At 41.7% G+C, this 27,611-nt stretch overlaps 1 protein-coding gene across 2 annotated transcripts in view; it reads left to right on the top strand.

The window, feature by feature from the left end:
* Positions 1–27,109, top strand: part of OCRL (OCRL inositol polyphosphate-5-phosphatase) — a 48,328-nt gene extending 21,219 nt beyond the window's left edge. The window contains exons 12-23 of one of the 2 annotated variants that reach the window (XM_040265189.1): positions 1,433–1,544; positions 3,072–3,181; positions 5,352–5,487; positions 10,145–10,255; positions 10,865–11,030; positions 11,299–11,534; positions 18,959–18,982; positions 21,742–21,858; positions 22,767–22,851; positions 23,451–23,578; positions 24,342–24,453; positions 24,659–27,109. In XM_040265189.1, coding sequence (XP_040121123.1) covers positions 1,433–1,544; positions 3,072–3,181; positions 5,352–5,487; positions 10,145–10,255; positions 10,865–11,030; positions 11,299–11,534; positions 18,959–18,982; positions 21,742–21,858; positions 22,767–22,851; positions 23,451–23,578; positions 24,342–24,453; positions 24,659–24,783 — 1,462 coding nt within the window. In that variant the 3' untranslated portion in view covers positions 24,784–27,109. The remainder of the gene's footprint in view (positions 1–1,432; positions 1,545–3,071; positions 3,182–5,351; positions 5,488–10,144; positions 10,256–10,864; positions 11,031–11,298; positions 11,535–18,958; positions 18,983–21,741; positions 21,859–22,766; positions 22,852–23,450; positions 23,579–24,341; positions 24,454–24,658) is intronic. The other variant, XM_040265190.1, reaches the window with a different exon arrangement.
* The last annotated feature ends 502 nt before the right edge of the window (positions 27,110–27,611 follow it).

Genomic DNA, 27,611 nt, shown 5'->3' with positions numbered 1-27,611 from the left:
ATTTTTAAAATATTGATTACATATGGAAATGACAAAAGTTTGGATATATTGAGTTGAATGAAATTTGTTGTTAAAGTTATTTTCACTTGTTTCTTTTATTTCTTATATTCAGCTACTAAAAAATTTTAAATTACATTTGTAATGTGCATCCTATTTCTTCTGAATAGTGTTGTTCTAGACTTTTATCTATGTACATGCACACACATACTCATTATATAGGACTGTATTATCCTATTTTTTGTGAATTATTTTCCAAGCCAGTAAACATAGGTCTACATTATTCTTTTCACTGACTGTGAATCATTCAGAAAAGGGGCCATGGTGATTTAAAAACACCAGTGGTTAATATGAAAGGTTAGTGAATAATGGAATTTAATAAGAACAGAAACAAAAATCAGTTGAGGAATGGATTGTTAGTAGAAAATAGCTGTAAGGAAATTAACACTAGTAATTGAAACTCTGAGAGGGTGATGAGACTTGGAATAAGCGGTTTGAGATAGGAATTAGCAGGAAAACAAAAGATAATTTGAGGGTTTTAGAATCAATAGAGAGTGAGGTAATTGAGGAAAGAGTAGGGCAAGATAGTGATGTTGGCCTGTTCCATATTGTCTCAACATTTAGGATCATATGGAATTCTGCTTCACAGTGGTAAAGCAAGGCCTTGACATCAGTGGTCATAAAATTGACCTGAAATTCCATAAATTTATTTACCTGGGATTCCTTAAATTTCATGTTGCATCAAAGATTGGCAAGGAGACCCATTTAGAATTTGAAATAGCCCGTTTTGGTGCAGTCATTTCAGGGTCTCCCCTGTGGGGCTCTTAAGCTCACCTGGGGGTCTGTTGCTGTGATTGGGAGCCTGTGGCCCCTGTGGGCTGCCAGTCTCCTTTCTTCCTGGGACTTGGACTGTGGTTCCCTGGCAGGGGTAAACAGACCGGCAGCAGCGGAAGCCCTGGACCTCTGTTCACTAGTGGGCCCCGCCTGAGAGAGGTGTCATTCAGACTGTGCAGACCCTCGTGGAGAGCCTGTAGAACATCAGAGCTTGGAGAGGCAGAAAATGTTCAGATTCTCTTCCCCTAGAGACCTGGCAAGCAGCCAGGTGAAATTTTGAAGCTAGTCCAGCAAATAAACTACATGCTTCTCTGAGGCAGTTAACTCCTTGGCTCCCGAGTCCCACACACACCCCATATGTCTCCATCTTTGTTCCTCATGCATGCAGTGTCCGTCCTCCCACCTCTTTTCTCATCCCCTTGTCCCTCTCAGGCGTTGATAGTACTCACCCCCAAAGGATAGTTAGCACTCAAACCCCTTGTCAGATGGTGATAAATGAATGCTTATCAGTAATCTACCCATTTTCCTTCTCTGCATTCTCCTCTCATTGACTTTTATGCTAATTACTGCTACTCTTACTCATATATTACTTGATCCTCAGTGTCGTCATCTGGTTGGGAGATTTGAACTACAGGCTTTGCATGCCTGATGCCAGTGAAGTAAAGAGTCTTATTAACAAGAATGACCTTCAGAGACTCTTGAAATTTGACCAGGTAAGTAAAATTTTATCTTATAGGTACTTTCTTACATAGCAGATAAAATTGTTAAGCTCTATGGGAAGTGTGTCTTAATCTAAAAGTAGATGGAAAGGTCTCATTGTCTTGGGAAAACATTGTGACTAGTGAAGCAGCAAATACACACAAGGTTTTTACAAAGTACTTGGATGGGAAAAGGGGAGATAATATTAATGATAAATAGTCAATGTAACATTTATTCATTAAGTCTTTATCAAGAAGAAATTTCAGAGATTTGTATAAATGAGTTGGAGAATGGGTGGGGTTAATTGGAAAACACTTCCTGGAGGAAACAGGCCTTCAGCTATGTTGATGTGGTTTGGCAGATGGAACAGGGAAAGCTGCTCTATGATTACTTGGCAGGCTCAGCAACAGCTTGGAGGTAAAAGAGGGAGGCCCTATGAGGGGATTGGGGAGCATAGCAGAGAAGTTCGTCTGGGACAAATAGCACAAACTGCGGTCTAATGGGAACTGATGGAGAAGTTGAGACTAGCTGCTTTATAGATGTTAAAACTTGTCAGGGAAGCATTGATATGGTAGCATTTATATAAAACAATATTGAGGAACCTAGTTTTCTGGCAATTTGCCTCAGAACCTGGCACAGGACTTGAATTTTTTAGTTCAGCATATGGATACTGCTGTTGAAAGTGAATGCTTCTTATTGAGGGGAGAAAATGTTTCAAGTTGACTTGAATGTCTATTTTTTTAATGTCTTTAAATCCTAATATGAGGCTTTTAACCTTCAGATATGGTCAGAATTCTGGTGTTTTGCAGTAGAATGGTGTTTATAGTGAGCCTGTCTTCACCCTGTCTACCTTCACATTGAAGTTGGCTAGCTAACTTCTTTGCATTTTTTCCTCTGTCCTGCCTCCAAAGGGGGTACAATTGGAATCTTATGTAATTCTGGTAAAATACTTGAGTGAGGATAATTTTCAAAATGATCTCTAACTCTTACTGAATTTGGCTTTTGGAATTATCCAGTCAACCTTTGTGTGCTTTTTAAAAAAAAGCTGTACTCAAACTATTATATATAGGATAAATAAGATCCTAGTGTATAACACAGGAAACTATGTTCAATATTCTGTTATCAACCATAATGGAAAAGAATATGAAAAAGAATATACATATAATTGAGTCATTTTGCTATACAGCAGAAATTAAGAAAACATTGTAAATCAGCTATGCTTCAATAAATTAAAAAAAAAAAACATGCTAACTTCAGGGAACTTATGATTATTCAGGTTTCATCTTTCCATTGTACCCTGACCACCATTAGCAATAAAAAATTAGTGACATGCTTATATGAGCATCCTGTCTGTGGGTGAGTTTAGATGCTGTGGGAATGTCAAAATTTAATTCATAAGGCACAGAAATATTATCTATGTACTCTGACAATTGCAAAAGATACAGAAACTAGATGCATAGAAAAATAGCTGGTCAACCTGATTATCACTTCTATTAAGATGGTGTTACCTTGGCTTATATGATACATTTTTCTATCTCTAGCTAAATATTCAACGCACACAGAAAAAAGCTTTTGCTGACTTCATGGAAGGGGAAATCAAGTTTATCCCCACATATAAGTATGATTCTAAAACAGACCGATGGGATTCCAGGTAAAATAACAAGAACCTCGTTATGGAGTAGGCTAAAACCTGATCTTACTTCTGTCCCTCTGAATTGCTGAGGGACTGGGAAGTTTTGGGGTCTTGCCAGAAGCAGAGATAAAAACGTAATGGCTCAATGCTCTTAAAGAAGAGTTTTTAATTCCTGTGTACTCACAGGTGAGCTCACCTTGCTTGCTTGTGCTTTTGCTCAGTTGTGGCTGATTCTTTGCAACTCCACCAGGCTCCTCTGTCCATGGGGTTTCTCAGGAAAGAATACTGGAGTAGGTTGCCATTTCCTCCTCTAGGGAGCTCACCTTAAGAGGGTGTGAACTGCTCTGAAGTTTTATGAGCTGCCTGCAGCGCCTTATTCTCTCACCTCAGCAGACTGCTTATTTGATTTTTGCCTTCCTGATCTTGCCCCTATTTCCTTACCTAGTGCCCTATTCTGCTGCTTTGCCCAAACTCTTTTTCAGCTCTTTAACTCACGATACCAGATGTGAAAACAAAGCAGCATGAAAGGTTCTTCCAGCACAGTGATTCTTGATCCTGAGTGTACATTAGATTCTCGTGTGTGTGTGTGTGTGTGTGTGTGTGCACGCGCGCACGGCTGTGTCTGACTCTTTGCAACCCCACGGACTGTAGCCTGCCAGGCTCTTCTGTCCATGGGATTTTCCAGGTAAGAATACTGGAGTGGGTTGCCATTCCCTTCTCCAGGGGATCTTCCTGACCCAGGGATCAAACCTGTGTCTCCTGCATCCCCTCCATTATAGGTGGATTCTTTACCACTGAGCCACCAGGGAAACCCTAGAATCTCTTGGGAGACTTTTAAAAATACCAGTGCCTGAGCCTGGCCTGCATGACCGCCAGAGGAGGCTGAGAATCCTGTCTAGTGAGGGGCTATTGATTTCCTGATCACCCCTAGTAAAGTGCCCCTGTCAGTGTGTGCCTGGTGGCTGTGTGTCTTCTTACTGTTTCTTCATTCACTATGGTTTCCTAGTTGTTTGAACCCAGAAGTTTGAAAGAAAAAGAGAATTCCCAGGCATCATCAGCTTCTTTAGACTTGGAGTAGGGGGAGGGAGGAGCCTGTCTCCCTGTCCTCTGAGGGAGGGAGCTGCTCAGCAAGTGAAAAGTGACTCTGAAAGATCTTGTGCACGTTGCTTTGTTTCTTGCACTCGCCTGACTTGAGAGTCAACTGAAGAGCTACTGATATGAACTTTATTTGCGTCCCCATCTGGTTCAGGTGTACCGCTTATTTTAATAGAATGATGAATAGGCTTTTTCCCTTCCTTTGGTATTCTTATAGGCTGTTATGTGTTGAAACTTGCATGCTTAGGTTTTTTAGTTCATCTTTATTAGAAGCTTGACTTGTCCATAAAAGTCTAGGTTTAAAGAAACCTCTGCTATTACCCATCTCCATTGATTCAACCCACTCTAGAAGTATAGGATTGGATTTTTAGAGTTCATTTGTTGTCTATCTGTTGTGAAGTGTCATTGCAGTTGATAGAGCAAACAAAGAGGAAGTATTCTGAATATAATCCTACCCTTCTGAGGTTATTTTAAGAAGGTGCTATTCTACTTTCCCTGGGGCAACATTATTGAAAATGTAAATCCTGACCTTAGGAGCACTGTTTATTCATTCCCTGATAGCTCAGTTGATAAAGAATCCACCTGCAATGCAAGAGACTCTGGTTCAATTCCTGGGTCAGGAAGATCCCCTGGAGAAGGGATAGGCTACCCACTCCAGTATTCTTGGGCTTCCCTTGTGGCTCAGCTGGTAAAGAATCTGCCTGCAATGCGGGAGACTTGGGTTCAATCCCTGGGTTGGGAAGATCCCCTGGAGAAGGGAAAGGCTACCCACTCCAATATTCTGGCCTGGAGAATTCCATGGACTGTATAGTCCATGGGGTTGCAAAGAGTCGGACACAACTAAGTGACTGTCACTTCACTTCACTTCACTGAGCACCTACTTTCATCAGATCTTGTGCTAGGGGCTGAGAATTCAGTGGCAAACAAGACAGTCCCTTGACAAAGCTTGCAATAGAGTAGGGAATAGTTGAAGTCGTTAGGAAAGGAGAGGCAGATAACAAGAGGGCCGAACTCAGGTCTGAACCAGTGTGGTAGATATTCCACTCTTGTGTGGTATGTTCTCCTTCTAATCCCTTGCTGGTTGTTTTTGCAGTGGGAAATGTCGGGTGCCAGCCTGGTGTGACCGGATTCTCTGGAGAGGCATTAATGTTAATCAGCTTCATTACCGGAGTCACATGGAACTGAAAACCAGTGACCACAAGCCTGTTAGCGCCCTCTTCCATATTGGGGTAAACACTTGTTTGTTCACACAGTTGTTTGTTTGTGTGTTAAGTATCTATTCTTAGGGCATTATTTAGACTCAGAATGGATCAGTGATTCGGTGAACCATAAACGTTTTCAATTCATAACCGAATAATTGTTTGCAACATTGAGAAGTTAGAGCCTTTGACCCTCCTAAATGCTGTCCATATGGCCTTTTAATGACACAGATGTTTCTCATGCTGCATAATGTCTGGGTAGCACCCTTCACCTCCTAAAGTTATTATACATAAAGAAGAGCTTGAAGCCAGGTTTTAAAGGATGATGAATAGCTTTGCATCAGAAAGATAGTGAAAAGTGGAAGCACTGGGAGAAAGGTTCCTGGTGGACGGCTGGGGACAGCAGAAGCAAAGAGGCACAGACTGGTCAGAATACATCATCTGTATGTAACTCTAAGAGGCATACTGTCAGTCCTGCTAACTAAGATACTGAAGTCTTCCCATCCAGGAGCATGGGGGTTTTTTTATTGTTGTTTTTAAAATTTATTTTTTTATTGAAGGATAATTGCTTTACAGAATTTTGTTGTTTTTTGTCAAACCTCAACATGAATCACCATAGGTATACATATATCCCCTCTCTTTTGAACCGCCCTTCCATCTCCCTCCCCATCCCACCCCTCTAGGTTGATACAGAGCCCGTTTGAGTTTCCTGAGCCATATAGTAAATTCCCGTTGGCTATCCATTTTACATATGGTAACGTAAGTTTCCATGTTACTCTCTCCATACATCTCACCCTCTCCTCCCCTCTCAGGAGCACAGGTTTTAAGTTTCTCTTTAACTCTGTTGCATCCTGGGCTGGAATAATGGCCAATATTTGAATTGTTTGTCTCCGTTGTGAGTAAAGTTTTTGTTTTCCTGTTGTATTTTCTAGGTGTGTATTATTAGTACACAGGTTATATTCTGGGATCTTATTGACTTAATTTAGTACAACTAGTACATTTAGATTATTCCATGTAGATTTTCCAGACCTGAGGTCGTATAATCTGACGGAATCTGTATAGGCCAGTGCTTGATAGAATGGACCTTATAGCTAGGCTGCTTAAACTCTCATCCCAGCTCAAACTCTTTCTAAATGTAACCATGGAAAATCTATGCAACATCCCTGTAGTTCAGCTTCTTCCTCTATAAAATGGGGATAATGGTATCTCCTCAAGAGGATTAATGAGTTCAGGCATGCCAAGAGCACAGTGGGGTGGATTTCTTTCCTCTGTGCATATGTAAATTTTTTTGACTTCTGAGATTGGTTCTCAGCAATATGTCTTATCCAGCTCCTGTCTTAGAGGGGAATGACTTTGGAGCATTTCCTTTATGTAGAAATTTAATTCTTGGTCTTAGAATAGATTCTAAATTTTATTGAGTCAATCATGACTTGACTTTCATCTATTTTGATATTTTAAAATAATAATGAATAATAATAGTATGTGTTCCTCAAGTAGTAGCTAGTATGTAGCAGACACCATGCTAGGCAATCTATACACATCTCATTTGCTCCTCACAACAATGCTTTGAATTAAATATTTCTTGTTTAACAGATGTGCAAGTGAAAAACCAGTGAGTTTAAATAAACTTCCTTAAAAAGCATTTAGCTAGAAGAAGAGCTGAGATTCAAATCTTAAGCCTGTCTAATTCCCAAACTTACAGATGATCTTTCCACTACCCCTGCAAGGCCTCCAGAGGTCCAAAGAACTTACTGAGTACATATATCTTCAGATACTACTTTTTGCCCACTTAATTTCTAGCTTAGACTTGTAGACTGCCATGTTTTCTTCATTTGAGTTCTCTTAATTCATTTTTAAAAGGATATCTTCCTCCCAAACACTAACCTTTTTAGTTTCATCAGCTATGCTTAGCTTTTCTGTGTATATTTTTTTCAGAACCTCAGAATATTTCTAATACTCCATACATATTAATTCAAAGCTCCCAGAAGGATATTTACAATTTTTCCATGCTTTCTGTGTATTTTTGTGTATCTTTAATGTGGCTCAGATGGTAAAGAATCCGCCTGCAAGGTAGGAGACCTGGGTTGGATCCCTGAGTTGGGAAGATCCCCTGGAGAAGGGAATGGCTACTCACTCCAGTATTCTTGCCTGGAGAATCCCATGGACAGAGGAGCCTGACGGGCTATGGTCATTGTGGTCACAAAGAGTCAGACACAACTAAGCGACTAACACATACATATTAATGGAGAGCTCCCAGCAGGATATTTACAGTTTTTCCATGCTTTCTGTGTATATTTGTGTAAAATATATTATATCTGTAATAAAGGTCTACCTTTCTGGTTTTTAATACTTTTTCAATTACACAGAGATGCAAACATGTTTTCTCTTTAAAATAAAAATAAGCAAAATTCATAGATAAAGCTGAGATCTTCAGCACCCGTTCTAGCCTCTACCCCCACTTTTGCCCAAACCCCCACTCCCTAGCAAGGCCAACTACCCTTATAATTTCTTTTCTTTCTAGACTAGCGCTCTCCAATAGATTTTCTGTGATGATGGAAATGTTCTAAATCTATCCCATCCAGTCCAGTAGCTACCAGTTGCAGGTGGCTACTGACCGCTTGAAGTGTGACTGAAAGAACTGAATTTTTGATTTTATGTAATTTGAAATTATTTAAATGTAAATTTCCTCATGTGGCTACTGGCTGTTATATTGGTTGGCACAGTTCTCAGTGTTTGCATTTGCTTTTCTGTTTACCCATACCCAATATGGTATTATTTGTGTGTTGCTGTGTATATATCATAAATGGTCTTATACTATATGTGTCGGTATACAACTTACTATTTTTTAATTCAGTGGTATATTCTAGAATGCTATCCATGTCTTTCTATAAAGATCTAGCTCATTGTACTTATTTCTTAATTCTAATTTTGTTGGTAATTTCTTTTTCTAAAATGGGTGTGTTAAGTGATGACATTCTGGGTGACATTTTTCCCTTCATTACCCTTCATATGCATTAACGGTTTTGATCATGATAATGCACTGAGAAGAGCTTTGATTTTATTGGGTAACCACCCCATATTTTGGACTCTTAGGCATGCTATGATTAGAGGCTTTAAGAACCACATTATGTTTCTTACCACCATTCGCATCAGTGACTATTAACAAAGGGACCAAGTGCTCAGGGGCCAATTAACTTAAGACTTGCTGTGGGCTGGCTGAGATTAAGCTGAGATGGGGTTCCAACCCCTGCAATTGGTAATGGGATCTGTTGCATTAGTTCTCAGACTTTGGTGGATTTCAGAATTGCCTGAGAGCTTCAAAATGCATGGACCCTGTCCTCTGGAGATTTTGACCTGTGGGCTGAGGCATCTGTGTTTTTAAGACCTACCCAAGTCACATACCTGGTATGTTGGAAAGGGTCTTATGCTAGAGGTTCAGATAACACCTCTGCTGTTAACTGGCAGTGAGCAAATTAGTTGATTTTTTTGTACCTCGAGATTCTCAACGGTGAGAACAGTAATCCTTGCTTTGGTCACCTCACAGGTTGTTGTGAAAATAAGATGATACATGTAGAATTCTTTTTGAAATAAAACTTGGAAAATGTTGAAGAAGAATTTAAGAAGTATTAAATTCCTCTTACCCTAATGATGGGTTACCCCTCAGTTCTCAAAGTATGGTTCTTATATGTAAAAACCTTTGAGATATTTGAGATACTTGGCTCAGCTTTGATTATTTTTCATGCTTTCCTTACAGCCTCTACTGTATGCATCAATCTGTTTTTTTTAATTGAATTTGTAAAGTTTTCTATTCTGAAAAAGAAATCAGGATCTTAATAAGTGAAAAGGCTATGTTAATTTTGTTCATTTGAAGCATCGACTTGTATAAAGTTTTAACAGTAAAAAAAGGCACAGCTGTGTCAGGAAGCCGAAAGTGCTGTGTCAGATGGGAGTTTTTTGATCTGTTAGTCAGAATGATTTGTTTGTCTGTTGTCATGCTTTTACTCTGGGACATTTTGTATCGGCTGTTTTCTAAAATGGCTGTAGGGTCTATTTACTAACATACCTTTATCATCATATAATCTGAGTATCGATATTATGATTCTTGGCATTGTGCATAACAGCTAATAGAGTTAAATGCTTTAGTAATTATTTTCTGCTGTTTCAATGCTTCATGATCATTGTTGGAAACAGGTATGTTTTGACACTGTCAATTTGTATAGTGCTGGAAATAATATTTAAGCACAGTCATCACATTTTCTCCACTACTAAATTACTTAACAGTGGAGCAAAGAATATTCTTCCTAAATATTTATTGCCAAGTTTCTTAGCACAGAGGTGTAACTTTTCCAAGAAGTTAACCAATTAACCTTACCTCTACCTTGCAGTGTATGATTCTGTAATGCTTATTTAGTTTCTGTTTGTTTTACTGACCTTTGAAAAATAGTTAGATTCTTCGAGATATATCAGTTGAGAGCACAGAAAACTAAATAAGGATCTATCTTTTTTTTTTTTTCAGATAAAAGGTGTGAATGAAATGAGATTTCAGAAAGTGTTTGAGGAAGTTGTTTGCACCACAGTTTATTTGAAATGATTGCTTTAATGACTGGTTTTAAGCTGTTAGGTAATCTCAAAGGAAGATGAGCTGCGAGCATATAAGACTGAAAAAAGAGGGTTCGTTTTCTTTCAGGTGAAGGTTGTGGATGAACGGAGGTACCGGAAAGTGTTTGAAGATATTGTACGCATCATGGACAGAATGGAAAATGATTTCCTTCCTTCCTTAGAACTCAGCCGGAGGGAGGTGAGCATACCCAGCCACCCATCTCCTGCCCATAGTGGTCAGCACAGGGGAAATCGTGTAACTAGCAGAGTTGTGAAGACTGTGTGAGCTGAAGGCAGACTGCCTCTGTTCCTGTCCCTGCGCTGCAACCTAGTAGACATATGACCATAGGCACCTGTCCTACCCTCTCTGAGCCACAGTTTCCTTTTCTGGATAAAGGGACAGTTGTGAGGATTACTTGAGTTAATACATGTGAAGCCCTTAAAACAGCACTGGGCACAAAGTAAGCCCTCAGATGTTAGCTGCTCTTATTTAATATTTCAGATTTGCTGGTTAATTAATATCTTAGGAACCAGAAGTTGATCACGGGATACATGCCCTGATCTGAGGTCAGGTTATCCTCTCAGGATCCCAGGAACAATCAGTAACCTAGAGAAGTAGTGAGACCTGCCTCACTCTGCTGCCATTGTGAGAGGGGACGGTGGACAGCTGACTCGCTTGGCGAGTACATCAGCAGTTAATAATGGTTAATAATGACCTTATTCTTTATTCATATTCTCTATGGAATAATCCAACTGACTTTCTTCCCCTACTAGTGATGCATGTTTGTGTCTGTCTGTTATTCCCCAGTTTGTGTTTGAGAATGTGAAGTTTCGGCAACTACAAAAGGAGAAGTTCCAGATCAGCAACAATGGACAGGTTCCCTGCCATTTTTCTTTCATCCCTAAGCTTAATGACAGCCAGTACTGCAAGCCATGGCTTCGGGCTGAACCTTGTGAGGGCTACTTGGAGCCAAGTGAGTTTCCCCTTTACCATTGTCTCTGCTCGCGATGCACTGTCCCCTCGTGACTCCCATCCCCTCCCTTTGTTTAACTTCTTGTTTTCTAACCACACGTCTCTCACCTTCACTGTCATTATATTGGGGTTCCTCCCTTTTTTGTGTGTCCCATCTCTCCTTCATCACTGATGATTTTTTTAGAGGACAGTTCTTCTGTTGGTTCTCATCCCCTTTCTGCTTTTCCACTGGAAGTTTCTGTTACTGTTTATCATCTCTTACATTTCAGATGAGACTGTGGATATCTCCCTTGATGTGTATGTCAGCAAGGACTCTGTGACCATCCTGAACTCAGGGGAAGATAAAATTGAAGATATTCTCGTCCTCCACCTGGATCGAGGCAAAGATTACTTCTTGACCATCAGTGGAAATTACCTCCCAAGTTGTTTTGGTACATCCTTAGAGGCTTTGTGCCGAATGAAAAGACCAATCCGAGAAGTTCCTGTTACCAAACTCATAGACTTGGTAAGAGGCATCGTAAAGCATGAATCTCCCTAAGATGGAAATTTAACAGTGCTTCAGTGATGTCCTCCTTGTCTCTGTGCTTTCTCTTTGGTCAGGGCTGATGGGAGGAGGTGGGCGGTGGACCACAAGCGATGAATAAGAATGTCACTTTACTCTAGGACACCTTTCATTGGATTAAGCCTAAAAGGAAAGAGAAGAGAGTAATCTGTAGCTGACTCTTGTCGTGGCTATAATAGATAATACGAAGTTCACTGAGTGAGATTAAAGCCTCCCTTTTCAGAGATACAATGCTTAATTGTTACATTCTTCATATTTTTAAGTCATTTTTGTATAAATTAACATGTATGTGAGGTCCAGTGAGGGGTAGGGCGATATTATCTTCATCAAACTTATGAGAAAATTGAGGCACAGAAACAATAACCTGCCCAAAGAGGATATAAGTTAGTGATGAATCTGTCACCCAGATTTTCTCACTCGCAGTCCAGAGCTTCTCACTGTCTCATCATATCTGATCCAAGTCAAACTTGGCTGTTTGTTGGAGCCAAGACCATAATGAAGCTCAGGGTACCTGCCTCAGAGCCCCTGGGGGTCCTTACCTAGGTGCAGGCCCATCCCCCTCCTCACCTGCAGCAGTGGAATCAGAATCTCAGGGTGCAGTCTGGGGATTTGTGTTTTTGTCTGCATCCCAGATGGTTATAATGTGCACTGAAGTTTGATACAAGTTTAATGTGACTCAACTGGAGAAAAGATAAGAAGAGGATTTCCATTTCCCAACACCAAGCTATGTCCTTATGGAGGAAATGCTTATTATCTTCAGGAACATAAATTATTTAGTAACAACTGTTAGGAGAAGGAAATAGCAACCCACTCCAGTATTCTCGCCTGGAAAAGTCTATGGCCAGAGGAGCCTGGCAGGCTGTAGTCCATGACGTTACATGACTGAGCATGCATGCAAGAGGAAGGTGGAGGGAGATGGGTTGGTAGCAATAAACTGGTAGAACGAAAAAAAAAAAAGAGAACCTTTCTTCTAAATGAAAATATTATATTTGTGTGCAGACCTGTCTGGGAAGTACACTCGGTCTTTTACCAAAGAAAATTAAATGATGTGACAGCCATATGTCATCATTACCACCAGTGTTCACATTGATCCTTTTGGCTTAGCTGGAGCAGTGATTGTATCATCTGGCAGGGAGAACTAGACCGGCGGGCAGGCTGCTGGCTTGTCAGAGTGTGATCCGTTCTGTTGCCATGGAATTGTTGTAGCGATGACTCAGATGGCAGATTAAAACCCTTGAGCTCATTCACAGCGTTCTTTCTTGGAATTATGCTTGTTTCCCTAGAGCCCTCATGACTGAGTGTATTATTTTTCATGATACTTATTTTTTTTCTTCTACAGTCATATTTCTGAGTTTTAGATTTATTATTTCACCTTTTAGAATATAATCTAAATGAAGTTGTTTCCCTTTCTTTTTCCTACCACCTTGCATCCATCCCAAACGCCATTTCCCAGCTTTCTTGTTCCCAACTTTTATTATGAAACTGGCACATGTGCAGAAGAATTGAAAGAATGGTACAGTACACCCACATGCTTTCCACACATATACCGACATATACCTTTTTTTTTTTGCTATGTTGTTGAAAACTAAGTGGTGATGTGTCACTTCCCAGTGTACACTTTGACCTGCTTCTCGAGAAAAAGGACACTTTCTATATCAGCACAATGCCATTATGACACCTAAGAAAACTAGCCAGTCAATATTCAGATTTCTCCACTTGTCCCAATAATTCCTCTCATAGCTTTGTAAAGCCAAGATCCAATTCAGATTCATGCAGTGCATTTGGTGAGGCCTCTGCAGTCTCTTCTAGAGAATAGTTCTTCCCTTTTTTTCTTTTGATGACGTTGGCTTTTTAAGAATCCAGGACAATTGTCCAGTCAAGGGCCTGCCATTTTAAAAATTTGTCTGATTGTTTCCTCTTAATGATTTTATAAACTTATACTTTTGTACTCCCTCTAACTGGAACCTTTTGCTCAAAGTTGGCTCAGGTACTATATACTACCCTTTACTGTAATTGTCCCATCTTAATTAAAGGGATGGGAAGGAGACTTAACCAGCATTAAGGAAGGTTTCTTTAAGATATTATCAGGTAATTCAGCCACATTTGACCATGAATAGGAAGTAGCCAAAATCTTTAGTGGAGTTAATGACTCTGTAGGAAGCCTTTTTCCTTCTTTTTGTGCACGCATGATTCAGAGTTTGTTTTTTAAATAGAACCCTGATCATTTTTTTCTTACAAAACTGTTGAGTTCTTCTTAAATTGTATGTGTGTGGTCACAATTTATTCTGTTTAAAGCTTTAATTTTGTAGGATTTAGAGTCCCAATTCTTTTCACAGCCTGTTACATTTAATTATTATTAAATTCCTGGATCTCATTGATGAGGAAATTATCCATATTAGTGTGGGGCAACAAACAAGAAATCTAAGATTGTCTGTACCCCATTTGTAGTACCTTCCCGTGCTGTTTTGGCTTGATTTTGACCATCTGAAATGCTTCAGTTTGTTCTTGCTTGTTGCAAGACTCAAGATGATAGTTCAAATCCCATGAGATGGTACCTATTGTCCTTTTTTGTATTATTTACTCTAAAATTTGAGTGAAACTAGAAATGAGTTCAGTGCCTGTGTTGACTCTCCTGTGCTGTTTTCACCAAGATTCTTCTGCTACATGCTCTTCCCTGCAAGTGCAGAATAAAGTAACTGGTATAAATCCTTTTCATTCTCCCTGATAGTGACTGTGCCACCACTAGAACTGTTAGGATTAGCACAGGCAACAAACAGGATAATCTCTTTGTAATTATCTTTATTCTTTTCCAGAATTAAGGTAGATTTTTCTGGTTTATTAAGTAGCATATACTCATCAATATGTATTCATTGTATATTTAATACAAAGTATTAGAGAGTTTATTGGGTTCCGATAATTCAGTGGTGATGAAATTTTACTTGTATTTACAATATGGCTAAATTCTAAACCAAGGTTAATAGGAAGTTTGGTTAGAGATCATCTAAACATTAACTTCCTTTACTGGGGCCCATGTCCAATGTGTTTGGTAAGTCAATATTTTGGAAAGTTATTTAAAATGAGTCATTTAGAATGTGGAACTTGTAATTTATATTAACAAATAGATTCCTTTCCTGTGCTCCTTACTCAAGCCCTTATATGCTGTAAAAGCTTATTGAATGATGAGCTAATTTCTGTGCAAATCAGTCTCAGAATCAGCCTATTTTGGTGTGTGAAGCTGGCTAAGTAGGGTGGGAATGGAGGATGGAGAGTCTTGAAGTCAACAGATGAGTTTATACTGGAGCCAGAGGGCATCTAGACCCATGGAAGTCTTTGATGAGTAGTATGTGGTTGTAAATGGTCACATTAGTAGGTGGTTATAAATAGACACATTTGGAGGGACATTCTAGTTTACATGTAGATTGGACTAGTGGGAAAGGAGACTAGGCTTGAACCCATCAGATTTAGCTAAAGGTTTGGCTTGTAAATACAGAGATGGAAAAAGTTGAGGGATGAGGGAACCAGCTGTATTTGCTTGGGGACCTGTCTATTAAGGGCTTTTCTGGCCACTCAGATGGTAAAAAATCCACCTGCAATGCAGGAGACCTGGGTTCGACTCCTGGGTTGGGAAGATCCGCTGGAGGAGGGCATGGCAACCCACTCCAGTATTCTTGCCTGGGGAATCCCAATGAACAGAGGAGCCTGACAGGCTACAGTCCATGAGGTCGCAAAGAGTCGGACACGGCTGAGCGACTAAGCACAGCACATGTCTATTAACAGAACGATATCAAAAATCTGAAATAGCATGAATAGCAACTTGGTGATTAATTTGTTCCCAGTGATCTCTTTAGTAGACATTTATTTTGTCTTTCTGACCTAATGACCCATTTCTTATCCTATGAAGTCTAAGGTTTGTGTTTCTTTTTAGATTTCACATGAATGAATCCTTTCTAGAACTTCAGTATCTGTTCAGTTTTCTGCTTTTTATTTTTAAATTTGAATCTGCCTCTAAGTGACTTTTTTACATGATTTTCATTTCATTTATTACTGGGAAATTTCCTCTAAGGCTGAATGCTGGGGTGAAGAATGATTTGCAGTGTATTTGTTATAAGCCAGTATTCCCGCTGGGGACTCCTGGGCTCTCCCCGCCCCTTTTTTTTTCTGAACTTTTCATTTTGTATGGGGTATAGCCCATTGACAGTGTTGTGATAGTTTCAGCTGAACAGGGAAGGGACTCAACTGTACATATACATGTATCCATTCTCCCTCAAACTCCCCTCCCATCCAGGCTTGGCTGCCACATAACATTGATCATAATATGATCAACATGTAACCTTTTGCAGCCAGTAATCAAGTCAGTTGAACTAAGTGATTATCAGCAATGGTAGGCCTGCCTTAGGAGAATGCTCTTTTTTAGTGGGGGCTAAGTGATGTTTCTATTTTCAGAATTGAACCTAGAGTTGATATAAGTATGAGTTACAACCACTTTCTGCCTGTAGCCAGAGGAATAAACTATCAATGTAAGTCTGCTGCACCTCCACCAGTACCAGAGACCTTTTGATTTCTGAGTTTTCTCTTGTATCCATTCATTTAAAAAAAAATATTATGTTCCCGTTATTAAGTGAGGTGCATAGCTTGATCTACCTCCTTAGCCTTTTAATGATTCCCTCTGCCCCTCTTTCCCTAACCTTGCATTTGCCCTCTTCAGGGCTGTCGGACTGATCTTTTTGTAATACAGCTATGGGGCCTATGGTTTCCTTGCTAAAGGCAGACCTTTGGCTCCCCTACACCTGCTGAATACAATCCAAATTGCTTTACCTGTCATTTAAGGCCCTGCAGAGTCTGACTTCAATATACCTTTTTAGATTTATTTCTTGATAGTTTTTTCATTCCCCCTTTATCCTCCCCCTGGAACCATATGACCAACTTTTCCCTAATCTCACCACCTTTGTTTCTTTCTGCCCCCCACCACTTGTAATGTCCCCACCTCGTCTCTACCCTTTAAAATCCTGTGACTCTTTTAAGGGCTAGTTGGACTTCTTCCTTTGTACAAACCCTGATTTTTTGTTTATGTATTTTTACCATTTATTGAGAACTCAGATTGGTGAATCACAATAATGCCAGGCCATAAATTCTGGGCCTCTTTACCCCAACTCAGTTGCTAACCCAAGTCAAAGACCATGTCTTTCCCCTCTGTGTAGCCTCACTTTTCACACCTGCCCCCCACCACCACCCCTCAAAGACATTTAACTCAGTGTCTTGCACTGGTAGATGGTGCTCGAAGAAGACCTTTCTGACGGTTTGGCAGGTTAGTATATAAAAACTCTGCCTGGTTTTATTCATCATATCATATGGCACATATTCACGGGAGGGAAGATAGAGAAGTCTGTCAGACAGGAAGATTCTCTGTTTGTTAACAAGTAGTTCTAAATTTTAAAAAGACTGTACTCCAAAATTGAGTTAACTTAGATGTTTGGCCCTCAGAATTAACTTCCAAAGTATTATAATTACAATACTATAAATTTTGTATCCTTTATAAAGCACTATTATTCTGATTACTTTTATTTCATTCTATATATGATATTTCATTGTATATATGCTACAAAAGCATGTTTAACTCATAATGTAGCTAATAGTACTAAAAACTCTACCCGTCATATGGAACAGTCATGTGGGACAAATGCACTCAGCACCACTAGCTGGAGTGTCAGGGAACGCATACTTCCCCACCTCCAACCTCCTGCACATTTCTGATGGTGAGAGCAGGATTTCTCCTTTCACTCTCAGACCGAGACATGGGATTTCTGTTCAGGTTCTTGGTGGCCCCTGACAGGGTTGGGAACTGTTGGGGAGGTGCAGGGAGCTTTGAGAGACCTGGCCTGCTGCTGGCCTTTTGCAAAACCACTGCACGCCCTCCACCCAACTCCCCTACTCCGAGTTTTAGGCCACTTCCACATGCCTGTGAGGTAAATGTTGTTGTCTCTGGTTAGAGATAGAGAAACCGAGGCTCTGTGAAGTTCAGTAGCTTGCCTGCAGTCCGTACAAAATGAATAAGAGGTAGAAAAAGATTCATACCCAGGACTGCCTGACACCCATGCCTGTACTCTTTCTACTAACCCTGCTGCTTTTTAACTGTCTTTAGCCTGCCGAGTGACTTCATTTTCACTTTTCACTTTCATGCATTGGAGAAGGAAATGGCAACCCACTCCAGTGTTCTTGTCTGGAGAATCCCAGAGACGGCGGAGCCTGGTGGGCTGCCGTCTGTGGGGTCGCACAGAGTCAGACACGACGGGAGCAATTTAGCAGCAGCAGCAGCCTGCCGGAGAATAGAATACATTCTCAAAGAATGTATTCTTCCGCCTCTCTGTCTAGGAAGCAATCAGTTTATCCTTTTCTGAGTTACCTAAGGGAGCATAGTGGTCATGACTGTGGAGTCAGTCAGACTTGGGTTGTAATCCAGATTCTGCCACTTAATACCTAAGAGTGTGGCCGTGGGCAAATAACTTAATCTCCCAGAGCCTCAGTTTCCTCATCTGTAAAATGGGAATAGTATCTACTTTGCTTTTGTGCGGAGACTAAATGACACTGTATATGAGCCCGTTGCAATTACCGCTACATGGCAGATACCCTTTAAGTGGTGGCAGTAGTTATTGTTGCTGTTGTCTTTGTTAGATGGTAATAATGGTGAAACACAAAGATGATTAAAAAGATACCTTCTTCCCTCTTCCTTGCTTCTCTTTTTTTCTGTTATGCCCTGTAGGAAAACACACTAGGGGATAATGATGGATCTTATGGTCCACAAAGGTCTGGAATGAAATGAATTTGTATTTCAGAGAGACTTCATATTTGGGGACTCTAACGGCCCTTGAGGAGGGGAGAGGGTACCAGGCAGGGGAAAGGAGTGAGAGAGACTGCTAGCTAGGCTGAGAGGCATGGCAGTGGAGCGGAGAGATGCTCACCATCTCCTTCTGCACGGCTGCTCTCGGGCTCACAACCACATTCTTCCATTGAAGTGGCACTAGGGTGAGCGAGATGCCGCCCAGCAGCGCAGGAAGAGGAAACCCCAGTGGGCGTTTGGCTGATCAGCTGACATCTGCAAATGGACACCAAAGTCTAGGACTGCACACGTATGTTTCTTGAGCGATAGTCTCAATAAACTGCCCAAAATTGAATATGTATAATCGAGAAATTTGTATGTGAGAATGTGTTCCATTTTCAACAGAATTTATTTGCAGAATTTAAAGCTGTTTAAAATATGTGTATCTAGTAAGCTAGTGCATTCTAATAATACTGATCTGTTTCTAATTCTGTAAGTTAATTCTAATCATTTTCTATCTGTCAATGACTTTCTTTTCCTGCTCTGCTCTCAGGAAGAAGACAGCTTCCTAGAAAAGGTAATGCAATCCGTTGGTGATTATGCATTTCCCTGTGCTTGGTTAACATTTAACCATGGTCCTTGGAATTTATCCCTCAGCTTTCCCATATCAGAGACCTCTGATTCCATGAGAATCCCCCCAAATTTTGCCAGCTGTGTTTAAGTGTGTCTAAAGTACAGGAAAGATACTTAATACACCTGCCAAGTCATTGAGACCCAGAACATAAAAGCAATAGGACCCAAAGTTCCAGATTACTGTTTTTTGAAATGAGAAGTAACTGAAGAGCTGTCTCGACGTATATGAAAGCTCATAAGATGGAGGAGGGTACCGCTTAGCCATTCTCCATTTTCAATGATAATAAAAGCACAAGTGAATTTCTGTTCTTTAAGAGTGATTTGGGGGAAGTGATAAGAGTAATTACCGAAAGAATACACAGATATGGTCAAGAATAGAGCATAGAATAGAATCCTAGACCTGAATGAGATCATAGGGATCATGTGGTAGAGTTCCCTGCCTTCAGACAGGGTAAGATGTCGTCTCCATTCTAATAGACAACCCAGGAAGGTTGAGAACCTCACTGAAGTCATCCTGCTCCTGACATCAAGGGTGTGGAGCACAGGGGACTAGACCCTGGGTTTCCTGCATACCCAGTGCAGGAACCAAGTGAGCACTCCTTCTGTGGTGCTTTGCCACCTCTCCATCCTCAAGCTGGAAGGTGCCCAGCTCTACACAGGGTCATCTAATAGAGAAATATGGGCTTGAAAACCATTCTTAAAATACTTTCACACAGTATCTAATGTGACCTCCCCATTTGGTGGAGTTTAATGTGTTTTGATGATAGGCATGGCATACTGTTTTTGTGCTTCACTTAATAGCACGAAGGTTACAGAGTGTGAACTTATCAAGCACTGAATGTGTCCCATTGAAAGAAGACACAGCGTGCCTGGTTTCTCTTTGAAAAATAAGAGTTCAGGATCATTTGTGGACTTTTTTTAAAGTTTGTTTCTTGGGCGTAATCTTTCTCTAGACTTCAGAGACAGCAAGCATGACATTTCATATTAGCACACGTGAATTTGAAAATGGATAGTGGATGGTGTATGTAACCTGGTGGCATTTTATTAACCTTTTTAAACCACTAAGGATTGAGACGGCTCTGCTTCCCAACCCTTTCCTGTTAATAGCAGGCCATGTGTCTTTTCATCTTGAACAGTGCCTTGTGTTGCCTTAATGCCTTAGTACAGGAAAAGTGCTAATTGGATGTCAGATTTTTAAAAAAGTACATGAATTGGTGCTGAATAATTTATTCTGCTGAAGAATCTGTACATGTGTTGCATTTGGTCTAGAAAGTGAGCAGAGTGCATTATGGACAGTGTTTTGGCTCAGGTGTCATGTGGATGCCTGGATTTAATACTTGCAAGTGGAAAGAAGTTAATGGATGAGCCATGACTGAAGGTCTGGCAGCTCTAGGAGACGTGAATATAAAGTGATGGATTCCCAGGGAAAGAAAGGAAACAAAATGAATGTGAAGAAGATAGATTTTAAATGCTAACCAACTGTCATGCTTCCTTCTCTTCCTGATGCCCATAGAAAGGCACAGCAGCTTTAAAAGGTCACCCATGCATGTTGAAGAACAGAATACTCTTCTTAGCCCTCTCTCTGTTCTAGTTTATGCGCTCTCTGAAAGTAGTGAAATACTTCTCTTCTTTCCCTTCAAGTGACACAGCTAAGGGTTGTGGATCAAATTTACAGCACTTCTAAGTTTGAGTATACATAATATGTGACCTTAAACCAGAGGTGTAGGAGGTGGAAGATGCCAAAAACTGGTCACCATTTTCTACACTAGATTTTGTATGAAGGCTACCATCAGATGCCTTTTAACCTATTTCAGAAATCTTTGTGATATATTTTATATTTGACTATATAAACATGAAATAATTGAGTTTATTCCCCATTTTCCAGTTCAGGTTTAGTTACTGATCTAACTTATGTCACTTCTGGGTTTTCCTCTGAGATTCCTTCAGGAGAATCTAAGAGAGAGTAGAAAGTTAGGTGAATGGAGTCAAAAGCCTGAGAACTCTTTGCTGAGCTATTACTATAAAGAATAACTTCTGGACTCAGAGCCTAGACTTTTCATGGTATTTCTGACTCTTGGTATGCTGTGTTCAGTTTACTATTTTTGGATCTTAGGACTTTGAGTTTTAGTGCCTTAAGATTAGATCTTCTATCAAGCCTGAAATATTCATGCATGTAGGTCTAATGTGAATTGTCTTTCATTCTTGAGGACCAGAGAACGCCATTTAAATCAACAATGCAAGCTCTGATATTTGTGGTAAGACCTAAAAGAAGAATAAATTAAAAGTCAACAACTCAGTAGCTGCTGCTCTTTCCAAGTGCTCTGTTGACAATTGTAACTTAATGGTCCGTGAGTCTCCGGTAGTGTGTGGACTCTACCGTGACTGTATTGCTGGTTCTCAGTGTCACCCTTGAAAGGATTTACAGCGCACAGTGCATCGATGTGAGAAACATAATAAACCCAGATGGAATGCTTAACGGTCAAATGAAACGTCTTGTTAGAAAAGGAGATCATTTAACTGTGGAAATCCATATTGAGTGCCTTCTAACCAGGAGTGTCCCAGTGAGAAAAAAAAAAAAAAACAGTCTTAAGAGCTGAAGATCAGATAATACCCATATAAGCAGATCTGGGGTGGGGGGAAGATGGTTTCACACAGGAATTTTTACTGAGACCCTTTTGACTCTCACTGTTTTTCATCTATTAGGAGAAATCCCTTCTGCAGATGGTTCCCTTGGATGAAGGTGCCAGTGAGAAACCTCTTAAAGTGCCCAAGGAGATCTGGCTCCTGGTAGACCATTTATTCAGATATGCCTGTCACCAGGTGAGTGAGAGCAGGCCTCTGGGCACCTTTGGAAGGCACCCAAGTCTACTGGGAAATGATAATACCTCGTGCCAGTATAGATAGTGCTTTTAATTTTCCCAAGCCACTTCTGCAGAACAGCACTGTCACATGAGAGCACCTGGGCAAGTGGAAGTATTCCCATGTATAGCTGTGAGAGCTGAAGCAGGCAGGCTAGGGGATTTACCTAAGACTATGGCATAAGGGTAGTGGCAGAGCAGAGCCCAACTGAGCTCCCCTGTCCCCTGGTCACACACGCTTTCCCCTGGACCACTCAGCACCTGAGTCCGGAGCACCTGCTTCAGCTGTCACCTTGGCATCACAGATTTCAAAGTCCAAAGCAAACTTCCATCCCATTTTAAAAAAATTTGTCCTTACTTTTCAGTCCCATCTAAAATACCTACCATCCTCAACCCATTCTTCCGAAAAAGAAAATTTTCTTGGGACTACATTGAAAGATAATGTTGTCTTACCTACTGAAAAGTAACAGAACTTGAAAACAAGGTTTGGTGTGGACATACCCTTGACTCCTGCCCTAGCAGCCTGTGTGTCAATATTTGGATACGATGCGCTGTTTGGACTCCACCGTCTGTACCTGTCAGGAGCCTGGAGGTGGGAATGCCTGAGGTCCCTGTCAAGTCATCCAGCCCCTGCCCCGTCAGGTGCAGGCTGAAACCTTTGATGATAATCTCCTAGTTTGAAAGAAAATTTCACATGGATTACAGAGATGATAGAGGGAAAAGGTGCCATTGTCACACCTCTGTTCCTCATCATGAATGATGCCTCTTCCTTCCCCTCGCTTCCTGGTACTCTCCTGATTGCTGGGTAATCAGCAGAACCTTAGGGCTGGTCATTTTGCGTTGTTCCATTCATTGTAACCTCTTTGGTAGGAGGATCTGTTCCAAACCCCTGGAATGCAGGAGGAGTTACAGCAGATCATTGATTGTCTGGACACCAGCATTCCCAAGACAATCCGTATCCTTTTCGACAAAGGCTTAGGAAGCTGGATGTGCACTCGCCCAAACTCTTCTTCCCACCTGCATGTGATTTTTGTGTTTTCCATATTTATTTTATTCGTAACTGTCTTTTGACTATACAGTTCTCAATTCCCTTTAGGAACTTTCACGCTTTAGGAACTTTCACGCTTTCTCTGTATGAGATACTTACTAAAAGGAATCAAAGGGTAGATAACCATGAATTGTAATTTGCATGGGACGTATGACCAACAGCCGTGGTGCTGCTCTGCTTTAGGCCAGTGATCACTCCTGCCACCACACGACAGGGAGGAGGATGGGAAATCTTGATGATGAGTTTCCAGTGTGAACTGTCATTCTGCAGGCCACGTTCCCTTGACTCTCGAGTCAGGCCAAACCTCCCGAGAGTGTTCAATCAATTCTCTAACAACTCAGCTGCAGCACACCTGAACCACTAAAATATCAAACTCCAATTAGGATCAGGGTGCCCTGAATAAGAGGAAGAAAACCTCCCCTGAGGGAGCTTGAGGGAGGGAGCACATTGCGTCTAAGTATGGCCTTTTTCCTAGATCCTCTTTCCCTTGACAGAAGGCCATCCAGCTGGCAGTAACCACTCAGTGGCTGAGGCACTGCTCATTTTCCTAGAAGCCCTGCCAGAACCTGTCATCTGTTATGAGCTCTATCAGCGATGCCTTGACTCTGCTCAGGATCCCCGGATCTGCCGACAGGTGAGTCTTGTTGCTCTGAGAATGTGTTTGAGGCAAGCTCCCCCACAGAGAAATCACTCATTTTAACAAAGCCAGCTGGACAACCAGCTGTATGCTAGGACGGGTCTTGATCTGTTCAGAGCAGGACACCAGCATTGAGAGTTGGGACCCTTCAACTGTAGGCTGTGTTATTCCTATTATATTTGCCACCCTTTTCCAGTTAGCCCATTGAGTAGGGTGCACACTCTTCTCCAGGGTAAGATTGGTAAAACTGATCACATGTGGCATTCTAGCCAACATGACCAGGAAGGGTGGGTGACACTCGTGAGCCTTTCTTTTTATCTTCTCAGTATTTGTTTTTAATCTTGAAATGCTTTTGAGGCACAATAATTGAGAATACCTCTGAATCATACTAGTGAGTATCAGGAGGTGCTCCCACCCATGCCAAATGGCATTGCACAGAAAGCCATTCAGCTTGGCAGATGCCACCACCACCTGCCTAGGGAGGTTGGGAGAGACCAGGCTGACACCCATCTGCTCCTGAGGCAGGGCGTGCATATGACTATTTGTTAACGTGGCCTGCTCATTGAGTGGACAGGGGCCAAACAGGATGACCATTCTGCCGTGTGAGTTACCATTCAGCAGGTAGTATTGGTCATGAGTCAATAAGGGAGGGGTCCTGTAAGGGCTGAATTATAAACTACTTTCATGGCAGCTGTGAGCTCTTCTTACTCCCTTCCTCCATGTTATCCTCACTGCCCATCCCCTTTTTTTAAAAAAACAGGTGATTTCCCAGCTTCCAGGATGCCATAGAAATGTTTTTCGTTATTTGATGGCATTCCTTCGAGAACTCTTAAAATTCTCCGAGTACAACAATGTCAACGCCAACATGATCGGTAAGAACACTTCCTAGGAATGGCCACGTGGGAGCATTGGTCAGGACTGTCCGTGGATGGTGAACACATGTATTCCCTTCTTCGTGTCCAGGCTTGTAACAGTCACTTCCTCCCACTGCCCTCATCCCCTGGCCCCCATCCCTGAGGTTTTGCTTAGGTTGTGTCTGACGGAGTGTTTTCCCCTTTTCTTTCTCTCTCCCTCTAGCTACTCTGTTCACTAGTCTCCTCCTAAGGCCTCCACCCAACCTTATGGCAAGACAGACTCCAAGTGACCGCCAGCGTGCTACCCAGTTCCTTCTGACTTTTCTACTTGGGAGTGATGAAGACTAATGATAAGCCTTTTCCTCTTACTACTCTCCGAGGTTCTAGAGGCAGAAGATCTTGGGCCTCGAGTATTTCAGAATGATTTCAAAAGTCATGCCACAGGAAGGGTCCGTTGCAGAATTTCAAGGCTGTTGGCATGAAAAAGTTCTGTTTCTAGTGTGAAAGGAAAAGAGTCTCCTAACCCCTCCCTTGCCATATTCTACGCAGCAAGATACTTTTAGACTTATATTGCCAAGCCAAAGTTAACCATATTTTGGTGTTTTTGTGTTCTCTCTTCATAAGGCAAAGAGACCTGTATTTACACTCCTTTACCTGGGGATGTGTGTGTTGCCCTCCAGCCCAGCCATCATGATTGTCCTTAGCACCTGAGACCTAGATTCTGAGGTGTACCTATTCTAGGCCCACAAGCACTACTTGCCGTAGCTCAGACTTGTCCGTAGTCCTTGGTCTAAAGCACTTTGGCCCTACCGCCTCCCCATATCACCCCTTTGTGCTCTACTCCACTAATACTACCATGACGAAGAAAGTCGGTGAGGCTAGTGACTCCTTGGGTGTCTCCAACAGTGAGTTAACCATCTCCATGTGGTTTTTACATGCATTTGTGCATTCCTACCACAATGGTATCTGTCCCCCTCCCTGACATCGGCCTTTCATGGATCTGTGATGAGTGGAAGCACATTCTCTTGTGTCAGACCACACTTAGTAGCAGAACATTAGGGACTATTAGAGATGACATCTCATTGATGTGAGAGAATCACAGAATGGAAGCACTCTTGAGTGTTTCAGGAGTGAGAATATTCATGTTCGACAGGTCCTGCTTCCTACTACCCCTTTTGGTTCTTATGCAAATTGTACACGAGAACCAACCCTGGGTGTCTGTGGGGCCCATACCCCACTTAGAAATCCACCTCCAGAGCAACGCTTGTACCACAGTCAAAAAGGGAGGCTGCACCCCCAAGTGGGCCTCTCTACAGAAACTGTTCCTTCCCCCAGCAGGGGAATTGAGGATAACCCCAAGAATCCCCTCTCTGCTCTCCTGACGTACCGTCACCCGCTCCAGCATCAGGACTGACTGGGGCTCTGCAGCCAGCTGCCCTCAGCTCCCAGTCACCTGTCCAGTGCTGCATAAAAGAGACTGTGCAGTGGGACAAAGCAAGCACCTTCTCTCCCTCCCAAGACAACCCTCTGAGCTTGTCATTTACTCAAGCTCCTGTGGGGCAGCCCTTTTTAAAAAAATTAATCTATGTTGGTTGGCAAACCAGCCACTGACTGCAAAACTGCCTGATGTAATTGACTTCCTCCTGGTTTTCTTTCATTAAAACCACCCTGAGTTGACTCATTGTCACATGTTCACATGGAAACCCCAGAGCCGTGTGTATAGGCTGTGTGCAAGGTTTTAGGCATTGACTCCTGACTCTTCTAGAGCATCGAAGCAGAGAGCCAGGAAAGCACTGCCACTGAGTGGTTCTTCAACTCCCCTGTCTCCCATGCATTGAGTTCTTTGGGGGAAGAAAAGGTATGTATCCTGTGATATTCTGCCTAAAGCCTTTCCTGATTGAGAATTATGGAAGTAGGAATCAAGTTATTGGTACCAAATAGCTGCAGACCTAATAAGTCAGGGGCTGGGTGCTGAACTTAGTTACTAGCCGACTGAGCACAACCCTTTTGTCATGTCCAGTAGGTCAGAAAAGGATCTGAGGAGAGGCAAGTGATAGATAGATGCTGGGGCAAGGTGGTCACACAGAGACAGGGAAGTGCCTGTCCTAGACACATTTCCCGGTCGGCTACCACCTGGGGCCTTCATGTGGTCAGGGCTGTGGTTGGTGGGGGCCGTGGGCAGCATCCAGCTTGCTCTCCAAAAGGCAGGTGCACTCAGTTGCTTCACTGCCTCCACCTTCTGTCCAGCTCTGGTCCTGGGATGTACACAGGGTCAAGGGTTTTAGACAATCTCTCGGGATGGAAGATCAGAAACAGAGCAGACATAAGAGATCTGTTTCCCTGCATACTCCAGCACCCCACTCTCTAACCCCTGGGTGCTTCTAATGCACTACTTCCTAGCGCCTCTGAAGTAAGGAGTTTAGATCCAGCTGGTAGGAAGGACTCTGCAGCTATCGTTTTAGGGAAGAAATGGTTTAACCCCTCGTGATGATGTCACATTAGTCTCCCTTTCACTGTTTCCTAATTTTTACCCTGTAATGAATGGTTTGTTATATTTCCCAAAAATGTCTTGGTCACTAAGCAAAGCTGCTAGTGGGATTCTGTATTTCGTGTCATCTTTTTTATTATAATTTATTGCAAATTTTTTCTGAATAAATATATGTTGTGTGAAAAACCAAAGTGTGATCTTAGGAAGAACTGAGGGGGAGGCTTATGTCGCCAGGTCCCACATGACTGCTGCCATCCCCCCAGCTATGCCTGGAGTGGCATTTCCTATCTTGAAAGGAAATAGCATCAGAATTCTCAGTGTACTTGCCCTTGGAGAGGAGAAGAAACCACGTATTATCAAAAATAAACAAAGCAGTCACAGTGCTTTCAGAAGTCAGCCAAGGATCCTTATTTTGACCCTGGGGATTCAGGCAACAAAATAACACTGTTAGAAGAAAAGATGTTGATTCTTGATGGCCACAAATGTCACACTGAGTCAGACCCATGATTGTGCCAGCCCCAGGAATCTGACAGGCTCTGTCATACGCATTTTTGGAGAACCGCTTTGGCCTTGGCACCATAGCCTCAATAGTTTACACTTGCCTCCCAAAGAGCCTGTTTTCATATTGTTCATTTGCAACTTTTAAAAAAATCTGTTTTGAACTTGTAGTACCTCTTGGGGGTGACAA

Source organism: Oryx dammah, unplaced genomic scaffold (assembly GCF_014754425.2).
Source record: "Oryx dammah isolate SB20612 unplaced genomic scaffold, SCBI_Odam_1.1 HiC_scaffold_23, whole genome shotgun sequence".
NCBI lineage: Eukaryota > Metazoa > Chordata > Mammalia > Artiodactyla > Bovidae > Oryx > Oryx dammah.
Note: the sequence above shows the minus strand (reverse complement) of the source record. Positions and strands in the feature narration are given on the sequence as shown.